At 39.5% G+C, this 11709-nt stretch overlaps 1 protein-coding gene across 1 annotated transcript in view; it reads left to right on the top strand.

Annotated features, from left to right (window-relative positions):
* pld5 (phospholipase D family member 5) overlaps positions 1 to 10687 on the top strand; it is a 26745-nt gene extending 16058 nt beyond the window's left edge. Inside the window, exons 4-12 of the mRNA XM_008282875.1 lie at positions 2993 to 3129; positions 3440 to 3623; positions 3843 to 3951; positions 4426 to 4553; positions 6393 to 6590; positions 7287 to 7438; positions 7679 to 7844; positions 7979 to 8069; positions 10144 to 10687. Coding sequence (XP_008281097.1) covers positions 2993 to 3129; positions 3440 to 3623; positions 3843 to 3951; positions 4426 to 4553; positions 6393 to 6590; positions 7287 to 7438; positions 7679 to 7844; positions 7979 to 8069; positions 10144 to 10406 — 1428 coding nt within the window. The 3' untranslated portion in view covers positions 10407 to 10687. The remainder of the gene's footprint in view (positions 1 to 2992; positions 3130 to 3439; positions 3624 to 3842; positions 3952 to 4425; positions 4554 to 6392; positions 6591 to 7286; positions 7439 to 7678; positions 7845 to 7978; positions 8070 to 10143) is intronic.
* The last annotated feature ends 1022 nt before the right edge of the window (positions 10688 to 11709 follow it).

Below are 11709 nucleotides of genomic sequence, written 5' to 3'. Positions count from 1 at the left end.
ATTATTTTAGAAGTAGCTGACAGGTAAACAGCAGCAGCTTGCCTGCAGTCAGCAGCATATGTTGTTTTCTGCCACAAGGCGATGCTATATTCATCTGTGAGGGAAGGACTGGGGCAAATAAAAGGGTGGAAGAAAGTGGCTGCATATTTCATTTTTCCCCCACGAGGCCCTTTAATGCACCTCTGTGTACTAAGGAAAAAACAGAGCTGAATACTGAAGCTGTGCACAGCAGAAGTGAAACCTACAATGGAATAGTGTGCATTACTGAAAAGCACATTTATTTCAGTGATTAAGGCAGAGTGGGGGTTACAGCAGACAATACTGCTGACTAACACACATGCCATCAGTGGGAGTTATTAATGGAAGCTTTAGGGCAGAAATGTGCACATACAGGAGCCAGACATGTCCGACCTACTGAGTCCAGTGCAGTTTGACAGGTCTAAAGCTGTCACATACACGATCGCCAGGATCCAGCATCCCTCCTCTCAAAGCCAACACCAGCTGCTTTCTGCCACATGAGTTTTGTTCACAAGGCAAAAAAAAAGAAGAAGAAGAAGAGGGAGATGCAGAGGAGGGAGGAGGGAGAGCTGCCAGGGCGACAGCTCTGTATTGGCCGTCTGAACGAGAAGGGGCTGGTCCGCCTCACTCACTGCTTCCACCGAGAAGCAGCAGAGAGTGAGCAGCACACACAGTGAACACACAAACACACACCAGTCCGAGGCTAGAGGGAAACCTCATCAGGAGCCGAGATGCACTGACAAACCCTTCCAGGATCCAGCAAAATGAAGACAGAAAGAAAGAGTGAAGACGTGAGGCATCAGAGCAGGCTGAGGGCTGGATAATTAAGACAAAGAGACCAACAAAGATGAGCGACTGATCTGCTGTTTCTCACCTGTCAGAGAAGTTTGAAGGAGTGTCGTTCTCATGGCAGGACCGACCCCACCGGAGCCTTTGAAGGTGACAGTCTTCAACACTTTCTTCATCTGCATCTATTTATTGTGCAATATTATTCATTTTCGTTGTCTGTGAGTGGATTTTAATGCATGTTTTTCTTGCTGGGTTCTCTTACATTAATGTTTCACTGACAGATTCTTTTTCATTTTTCATCATAAATTCCCTCCATTTATGTATTTGAGCTGTGTTTAAACTAAAAACACACATGTGGATAAGAAAACGTATTTGTATTTTCATTATCTAAGAATTTATAGATTATTTTTGATTTGTTAGTCAATTATTTACTCTATAAAGTGCCAAAATACATTAACAAAATGCTCCACATAATTACCAAGCATACAGCTTTATATTGCTTGTTTTGTCCAAAAAACAGAACCTAACGATATTTGATGCACCGTGATAAAAAAAAACAATAAGAAAATCTGAAAATATCCTGTTTAAGAAGCTTAGATGAGCTAATTTAAGGTATTTTTGATTCACTAATGCCTTAAACAAGTTTATTTATATTTAAAACAGTTGTTAATGTGAAATTTCAGTTCATATTTTAGTCTAGAAAATGTCAGAAAATAGTCAAAATGTTTTTTTTTATTATTATTTTTATTCGTACATGCATTAGATAAGTCTGTTCACAATTTAAATGGCTGGTAATGTAAAGTTTTACTTCATTTTTTATTCTAGAAAATAGTGAAAATGTTGCTCTAACAATTTTCCAGATCCCAAAGAGAGGCCAGTTAGTGATTTTCGTGCCTGATAAACAACAATTATATTGATCAAAATTGTTGCAGATTAATTGTCCTTAAATGAGCTAATGCTTCAGCCATGTCAGCTTAATTAACTCTTTGTGTCGAATGTGTTTTTGTGCTTTCGAAGTGAAGGAAATGTTGTATGTTACTGCATCAGCTCATGCACAAAAACCAACTGACCTGTGACATGCTGCCAGTCTTGTTCTGTGCCATGAAGCTTTATTTCCTTGCAGCCACGTACACATCGACAAGTTGAGCATGGTCCTTGACTCTGCTAAATGTAATGAAGAGCTTGGTGGTCTCAGTGGACAATGGAGGAGTGTTAGGTGCACCCAGCTGGCACCAGCCTTTCAGCCTTGTTGCCCGACACAGACAGTGTGGAGAGAAGAGTCGACAAACAAACAAACCTCCAGCCCACCACATCTTCTCCTTGACTTAGAGTAGTTATTAAATGTTCAAATTATTAAAAGTTGTGGCTTGGAGTCATCTGAAAACGAAAGCAAAAAAAAATGCTGCTAATAAACTCAGCAGTGGGACGCAATTCACTTGACTGATGGAACACAACAAAGGAGAATGCGTAATGTGAATGTTGACAGCTCACAAACCGACAAAGCCAAACAGAGCGGCGAATGAGATGGTGAAAATCTGCAGTCGTAAGTAAAAACAGAAGTGCCTGACTGCACTTTCAAAACTGTGGGAATCAAGACACCTCAGGCTGGATCAGGGCTGCGGCATTATAACCTCTGACCATGCTGGCTGTCACCTATACCGCATACTGTACAGCACATACTGCACAAACATATTGCTTATCATAGATGCAACATCCATCCTGGCACGGAGCTCATAAAAGCCCTTTCAGCTGGGAATTGCTGGAACAACAAAGCACACTGAGAAGCATATACCAAAGCTTTTCAATATTTTTCATAGTTGTATCAATTTGCCTTCAGCTGGAGAGTGTTCCACTTCACTTGTTCTCGTCTCTGTAGCATAAAGTAGGAATGTTGAAGCTGGGATATTTTTTGCTCCAGAGCATTCTATTCTGCTGCAGACTGGTTGTCAGATCGAGAGTTTCTACTGCCGAATGAAGACGTATAGTAGTTGTTGCATTGATCAGGAATCCTAACCTCTAATCAATGTTATTGAGCGAGGACATTAGCATTTAAAGGCAGATAATTTCCTTTTTGTGCACCGTCCTAAACTAACAATTTCATCAGCTTTTGGTGCAACAGCAGGAAAAGACTTTAATTCTTCCTAAATCTCCAGCATTATTTATTTTTTTCTAACTCTTCCTCCAGACCCAGCAGAAGTGTATCGCTGTCTTCGCCCTTCTCTGCTGCTTTGCTGTGTTGACGGCACTGATCTTCTCTTCAGTGGACATTTGGGGGGACGATGAGGATGGAATTACGGAGGAAAACTGCAGCAGTGACTGCAGGTAAGATGTTCTGCAAGCGTGATATAAGAGCATAAAAAGGCAAGAAAGTTTTGCTGTCGTATGTCATTGTATTCCTAATAGTGGTGCATGAATGTATCACTCCCCAAGTCTGTTTTCCAAAACGTACCATTATCTGCTGCACAGTCCTCAATGTAGACTCAGTTTCCTGATGTGTCAGTTCATTCAGGTAATTTCTGAAGTCTTCCTTATTGTACAGCATCAATTAGAAAACTTCCAAACTTCTAGTGCTAGTGGCAGTGTTAAATAGTTGAAGTTTTTCTCTAAAGCTCCAGAAACCTGTTCCTTTCAGCATCGTGCTAGTGGAGAACATCCCAGATGACCTCTCTCTCCCCGTCGATGGCAGACCTCACCTCCCTCTCTCTGCTGGCTTTCACATGCTGCTGGATCAGGCCAAGTACTCGGTTGAGGTGGTGTCACCTGTCTGGGACTTAAACTCCTGGGACCTGGAGCCAAAACCAAGCACTGCCAAACAGGTACAAAGTCAAAGCACACAGTCCCACAGAACATCCAACCAAGTGCAATTTCCCATGTGTGCAGCAAGAGCAAATGCAATTATTTTCCAGTAAATCTGCATGTCGTCTTTTAATGAGGTTAGTCCTGCGGAGATATGAGTGTCGCTCTTGTGAGAAACATTCAGAAACGCTGCTCAGATGCACCGCTACAGTGATACAGAACATTAGTGTCTTCCACAGGGTCAGCTTTTGTTCCAGAGATTGCTCAGCCTGAAATCTCGTGGGGTTAAGCTGAAGATTGCCAACAGTTTGACAAACTCTACTGAGCTGAAAACCTTGGCAGCGCACAGTAAGTGGCTGTCACATTTTTATGTCACAAAAGCTGTTTGTTATGTCGCTGTTGCAAACACTGGAGATTTATGTATATATTTTTTTTTTTTAATTTAGTTTTTTAAATTTATTTTATTTATTTATTTTTATTATTTTACAATATATATGCACTGTACGTATACAGCATGTAGCATCCCGGGGAAAACAGATGCATTTACAGCATGCAGCACCATCCAGCAGCTCCACACCATGTGTCAGCTTTCATACCTGCCAAACTTCAAAATCAAGGTCAAAAAATCATGAATGCGCAAATGTACCTGACTGGTTCCCTGTCAAAGACTTTGCCTTTCAGCCTGCCTGCCTGTGTTTTCCACATATTCGCCAGACAGCCCAAGGCCAACTGGCAGATTTCCACTATTCTCTCCATCTCATTCTTTAAAAACTTTTCATTCTCTCACCACTCTTTTCTGTCTCTGCGTCTCACCCCGTCCAGGTGCAGAGGTTCATTTTGTCAACATGGCAGCTCTTACCAGAGGAGGACTACATTCCTCATTCTGGGTCGTGGATCGGCAGCACATTTACATCGGGAGCGCCAATATGGACTGGAGGTCACTCTCCAAGGTAACAACTGGCATCAGCAGCATGAGCATGCAGGGTAAAATCTGACTCACTGCTCAGGTGTGGCTCACGTCTAAACTAATAAAAGCCAAACAAATTTCACTAAATTATCGTCTTTGCACCCTTCAGCTGTAAATGTATTCCACCTGTACCTGTTTATGCAGGTACTCCAGCTACTCTTAATGTGTACCAGGGATGATTTAAGATGCTGTCTGGGGCAGCCAGAGAAAGACAAGTAGCATTTCACTTTTCATTTAATATGTAATTCACAATAGAGGAGGACCCAGGACGCATTAACATATACTGTGACCTGAAGTGATTACCTGGCAATTTTAATGCTTCAGCGCTGGCTGGAGGGAGAACTACTGTTGAGTGTAATTAACTAAGGAGCCAGAGGGAAGGAAGGAATGGACACATGTATGAATATGCCCATACATATGCATTCTGTCCAGAGCAAATGATAGATAGGCTGGAAAGAATAATAAGGGAAAAGGCCTGAATTCACCCTCTGTGGGAACACAATGGACCGAAATCTCTGTGTTCTTCCTTCTGGGGCACGCACTAAAATAGACGAATCACAAGACCACATTTCTGCTGTGTAGTTAATGACCAGGCAAGGATACATTTCGAGCAGTTGTCTCTTGCTCTCTTCTAATTTCTCTGTTTGTACCGTCTCAGTGGATGGTAAATCGATCGGCCACATGGTCTATTGCTTCTGTCCTAAATTGATTAATAACTAAAATAATAATCGCAGGATGAATTCAGATGTAATTGAGTGCACATTTCTATGTTGTTGAATTTGGTTATCTCCTGATTTTACCTATAGGGGCATCATCTAATCCAAATTATGACACTCGCATCTACGTCAGCAGATCTTTTTAAAGCTGGCGTGAGTATGCAAACGTACTAAACTGGGAGGAGAAACAGGGTGGACATTACACCTGCTAAACATCTGCATGTTAACATAGCTTTACAATCTGTAAAATATTGTTAGGGCTCAACATTTAAATAAAAAAAAAAACAAAAAAAAAACAGTTTGCATAAATCTTTTAGAGTTAATAAAACTTGAAATGAAATTAGATTCAAGCAACAAACTATATTGGGGTAAACGAATTAGCAACTTATACAACTTATTAATGACTGATAACGTAGACGAGCATTACTCATAAAAATTACGTTGTTCCAACCAGTGTTTCCATGTTATTTAATTTTTTATTTTTTTTTACATGCTATGTACTTAATTTCCATAATTATGAACACAAGTTTTTAAGTTGACAAAAATGAAAATAATAACTTGAACCAATTAGATTTTTTGCAGTAGCTTTTGACTTTTTGCTGTTTTTATATATACAGTAGCTTTTAAGGAAAAATTAATTAAACAACACAATTTTTTGTTGTTGTTTTTTTAAAGCTTTATGTTTTTAAAAAAATCTGGAACTGTAGTTGTGTATTTGAACACACAATATTGAAATATTGAAAATCCAAAACCAAAAAATTGACTTTAAATTATGCACAACATTAAGTTGATGCACCATTACGTCATCCTAACTCATCAAAATAATGTTTGAATTTTAAATATTATCTTGCAATTATGTATTTCAGACTCTTATTCACTCTTCATTCTCTCCTCAGAAAAAGCTTTACCCCATTCAAAACTATTACCAGAACATCAGTCCTCATAGAATATCTCTATTCTCCCTCTAAAATCAGTCACTTTTCAGCCTCTTAACTCCGCTTTAATGTGCACAAAACATGCCTAAGCAGTGAATACAACAACACTCAAGCCTGCAACTTTTTTGCTGCATCGCCTCTTCCTAAATACTTCTTTCTGACACCCAACAGAGGAAAGAACTGGGGGTGGTGGTGTATAACTGCAGCTGTCTGGCTCTGGACCTCCACCGAGTCTTTTCATTCTACTGGCAGCTCCACGAAAGGGACTACATCCCCTCTATCTGGTCGAAGAGAGTTACAGCTCTCTACGGGAGGCACGATGCCCTGGAGCTGCAGCTCAACGCCACTCCGGCCGCAGCATACGTGTCTGTGAGGATCAGCTTCGTTACGTTACAGGATTAAGTGCATGACACACAAATTAATACCACATAAAATGCACAATCAAGAGTATGTATGTGTTTGCAATAACTTTTTATTATCCTCTTGAGGCACAAATTTCCTGCCTGTAGTCCGGATGGCGAATGTCTTTATAAAAGTTTCATTACAAACTAATAATGGGGGGTTGGGGGGGGTGATTAATCATGTTAATATCATGCTGAGGAGCATCTTGAGCCTGAATATCTCAGTACCTCCGCCTAATTTGACAGTAATGAATCTTGTTACCCTCTAAGCAACAAGACACTTATCAGTTGCATTTAGGACATTTATCATCCTATAGGAACTAATGGCGCCGTGCTGTCAAGAGCTGCAGGCAACTCCAACCTGCTCTTGTGCATCACTTCCTCTAGTAATGATACGTGACTGTGGAAATATGCCCTGTTATTGTCTTGGCCTCTACACTGTTCAGATCTTACGCTTAACCTTTAGGAAATTACACAACGACAGTATGTTCGCATTTTTCAGTGGAGTGACCATTAAAAGATACTGTCAGCAACATTTCTTTATTAAACTGAAACAAACTGAATATTAAAAGTTGTCTGAATGATACTTTAACCAAACTTGTTAGTTCTTTTTTGTGATTTTTATATGATTTTTGAGTGCAAACTTGTCCATCCTTTTCCGTAGACCTCTCCCGAACTCTTCTGTGCCAAAGATCGCACCAGAGATGTAGACGCCATCTACCAAGTCATCCAGAGTGCAAAGACATTTATCTTCATATCTGTGACCGACTATCTCCCTCTGGTGAGCAGGAGATTCAGAGGAACCTCAGTCACAAGGTACATGTGTGTTTGACATCGAATCTGTTTCTTTGTGGCAACATTTATGAGGTCATGTCAGGTAAACCTGTGTGTGCCAAAGGGCACCGAAACTTTTAATAAGCTGCATATTTATGGGTGTAGAAAAAGAAAAACTCAAATGTGTTCCTATTAACCTCAAATTGAAACTGATGGACTGTATGTGGAGCTGTGCCTTTAGACTGTTCAGCATTTATCTAATTACAAAGGTCGCATCAATAGGTATTGGTCGCCTATTGACGAGGTGATCAGGGAGGCTGTGGTACTGAGAGGAGTCAGAGTTCGCCTGCTTATAAGCTTCTGGAAGAGGACTCACCCCCTCACCTTTAACTTTGTGGCCTCGCTCAAGTCGCTGTGCATGCAGCTGCACAACTGCTCCCTGGAAGTGGTGAGTGAACAATTGACAGCTGCAGTTTAGTGTCCACGGTGAACTTGTGGACTTTGTTTTTAAAACTTTACTGCAGGTGATATATAATATCTTTTTTCTCTTGCTAAGTTAGTTTTTTTTTTTTTTTTTTACAGAGGTTTTTTAGTCAGAAGGAGCAGAAGGACGATATTCAACATGGACTCAACAACAACAAGTATATGGTGACTGACAATGCTGTTTACATTGGTAGGCAATGTCAAATGTGTGGTTTATTGGGGGAAGATTTTATTTTCAGTGCACATTTTGGAATGTCTTCAGTGCTATTTTGAAAGTATAGTGAAGCATTGGGAAACACACTTTTCATTTTTGGGCCAGCATTTACATGAGAAGATTGACAAGAGGGGATCTTGAAGGATCCTAAGTAGAAATCTATGGGAGAATTCCTGAAAGTTGAATGCTACGTGTCCTGCCCCCGATAAAAGCCACTTGTCTGCTTCATAACTGCCAACGGGTTGTGGCACCATGCATAGTGTGGTGACACTGTGCGCTTATTAAACCTTATTTTGGGGCAAGGTCACTAAAGTTTTTAATGCAGTTTTTAGCACATTTGACTTGTGATTCTCGACATTATAAACCTGGTGACTTTCTTACTATTCATTTACATCAATACCTGGAGTTGTTAGTCAAAATAACTGTTGAGGGGCATTACCAAGATGGCTGCCGAATGGCAAAACTTGTCCATTGGAAAGTTTGTTGATTCCACTCTCTTATTTGTTGGTTAAATTTGAAGTTACAGCCAAGAGGCCATTTGCATAGTTTAGCTTAGCACAAAGATTGAAGTTGCATTCAACTAACTTGACCTTGTCCAAAAAAAAGAAAACAGACCTACAGGTAACAACACCTTTAAAGGTGTTTAACCTGTACTAAAACAAACAGGTGAATTCTGTGCTGTGGCCTTTGTACTTAAATACTCTCAAACAGATATTTGAAAGGAGGGAGGTAAGACACAAGGACAACTTCTGGATACATGGACACCCCTCATCCCACCACACCCACAAAGAAGTTGCTCTGATTATTGTTCATCTTGTCATGGAATATGGTCCTTAGTTCAGTCGCACCTATCTTTGTTATTCACGTCAGCAGGTGGCGCTGTAGAGAAAAACAAAAGTCATAGAAACGCGTCCTCACACTGCAGCCTCATGTTTGAACAAAAATTTTTTTAGTGCTTATTGACTCACTTCATAAATATGAAGGCAAGGCAGAAAACTAAACATAAATAGACACAGTTAGCAGTTTGCACATTATTTGTCACCTAGTTTACAGCTATCATACAGATTACACAGATAGGAGCCCATTGTTTTCTTCACACTAAGGTTAACCAGCTGAGACTCCCAGAAGCCCCTGAGCTCTTCAAAGAAGCATCATCTAGCATCTAACCCACTGTAAAAAACCGACACCTGACAGTTTCATACCTGTTGGTTTTTATAAGGATTAAACAAACAAGATAGAGAAAGGTCAGCAACCTGTGGGTTGTTTTTGTGTTAAGTCTCATGGAAAGTGTCCTTGCCTTTTTTTTCTTGTATCCTGATTTGAATATCTAACTGAAAACACTGTTCAAAACCAAGTTAAAAACTTCAGAGTAGGCAAATTTTCAATTTCAGGCTACAAACAACACCATGTATCTTATTATCAATGCAAATGGGTTCAATGTGACTCATTAAATTTCCTAGGGGACTCATCCCACCCCCTTAATACCCACTTTCATGTCTTGTATATAAAGTTGTGCAAAACAAATAAAATATCTATATTTTTAATCTGCAAAAAATGCTTTATCTCATTGGCTAAACATCTGTCTTTCTAGCTTTTTTTCTGTGTTGTTATCCATATTAATGTAATATGCACTTTTTTAAAATTTTATTTTTTTTATACTCTATGGGTTACAAAGGGTTAAAGAAAACAGTAAAGTTCATGTACTAAGCAATGAGCTTTATAATGGGGGTTTTCGTGTGTGTGTACAGCCAGGTTGCCTAAGTTAAGCAAACACACCTCTTGGCTAACAAGTATTTGATCCTCTCATCTAGCTCTCTAAGTCAAAAGATTAATCAGACTGATTAGTAATTAATATTATAAATCATAATTTATACAGTGATGTTTGCCTTTTTTTCTCACTCCTATGCAGACATGGCAACACCAGGTTATATATCAGTTTGCACACTCATATCAAGAGGACAACAACAGCACTGGAACTCAGAGCTCATTTTCTTGAAGCAGTTACTGTTACAGCCACAACATCTGAGATTAAATTTCTTTTCGCCCACAGGGAACCACGACTGGGTCGGGAGCAACTTTGCTATTAATGCGGGAGTTGGGCTGGTGGTCAAGCTGAAAGGTGGCCTCAAAGACAGAGGAGTGACGGTTCTGGAGCAGGTCAAAGCCGCTTTTGAAAGAGACTGGAGGTCAGGTTACGCTAAGAGCCTGCAAGGAAGTAGAGATCAGCAGGGAAAATACAGAAACATGCAACATGTAAAAAACCCAATGGAAATGAAGGAGAAAAACGAGTGGAATTACCCTTTATCTTTATAAGCACAGAATGTCCTATATCCTAAAGCCTTGTAAGCCTGAATACTCTGGATCTGCAAACATGTAAACAGGTACGAATGTAAATCTCCAATACTAGACTTGACCTTGTGACCTTAGCTTAATAGATTCAGTTTTAGTCAACAATGACAATGTTTAAGCCAAATAACAGCATCTAACTAATTAATTAACCGTAAACTGTTATATGAGCATGAAGTGCTGCATGGATATTGAGAGCAATATTCAAATGCAAACTATAAACTAGGACCACAGCAATATGATGAATATATGATGTGCTCTTTATGTGAAATCTGTACACATCCCATCAAACTCACCGAAACTGTTTACATTTACTATTTAATGATGACGTAGTTACAGTTTTGATTTGTATTTTTTGAATTTGCATCGCATTTAGTGGGTTTTAATGCTACAGTGTATTGCCTGCAACTCTATTTAAGTCCAGCTCTGGAATGACATGCTCAGGCTTATGCAGTAGTTCGAATGTCTTTTTGTCACTTCATTGAAATTTTTCATCTGTCTTTATAAAATGTGTCTTTTTTTCCTAATTAACTGTTGTTGTATTCTTACTTCAGCATGCTGGGAAGCATAGAGGGGCTGACATGTACACACAGATTCCAAGAAAATAAGGTCAGGTGCAGCTGTGATAGTAACACACTTTATTGCTGTGTTTTGCCTCATCCTTAATTTGCTTTTTGCTTTCATGGAAGCAGAAGTAAGTCGCGCTGACTAATGAAGTGGTGGCATAATTCATATTTCCTTTTATCTCGGTGGCAAACAAACTGCAAAATGCTCGCTCAGAAGGCTTGTTTTGAGGTGAAGATAATGAAAGTGTAGTTTGAAACAGAAGTCTCGACTCGTGACATTTGTTCACATTGTAGGATTCAGATTTGCAGGATTTTCTCAGAATTATTAAAACATTTACGTGGCATTCAAAGGTCTGAGACCACATCAAAATCTATCATTTTTCATGTAAACCTGGAAATAATCGGAGAGTTTGAGAATTTTGAGCCATTTAAAAAAAAAAAAAAACAGAATGTGTAAAATGAAGAAGAAATATTTAAGGCTGCTTTATTTCTAAGGTTAAAAAAAACTGAAGCAACTTCATGGCATTGATCACATTTACACCTTTGTACAAAAGGTCAGATTTCCTGGAGTGTATCCTTGCATTGAAGCAGCTTTCACATGACACTCACCACATTCATCAGAAGCTTGTTCAAGTGAATCCCACTGCAGCCGCCTATTAGACGTACAGTTGTCCTCAAATTTATTCATAACCTCCCATTAAAGA

This window comes from Stegastes partitus, unplaced genomic scaffold, assembly GCF_000690725.1.
Source record: "Stegastes partitus isolate 25-593 unplaced genomic scaffold, Stegastes_partitus-1.0.2 Scaffold288, whole genome shotgun sequence".
In the NCBI taxonomy this organism is placed as follows: Eukaryota; Metazoa; Chordata; class Actinopteri; family Pomacentridae; genus Stegastes; species Stegastes partitus.
The sequence above is the reverse complement of the archived record's forward strand: the minus strand, read 5'-3'. Positions and strand labels throughout refer to the sequence as shown.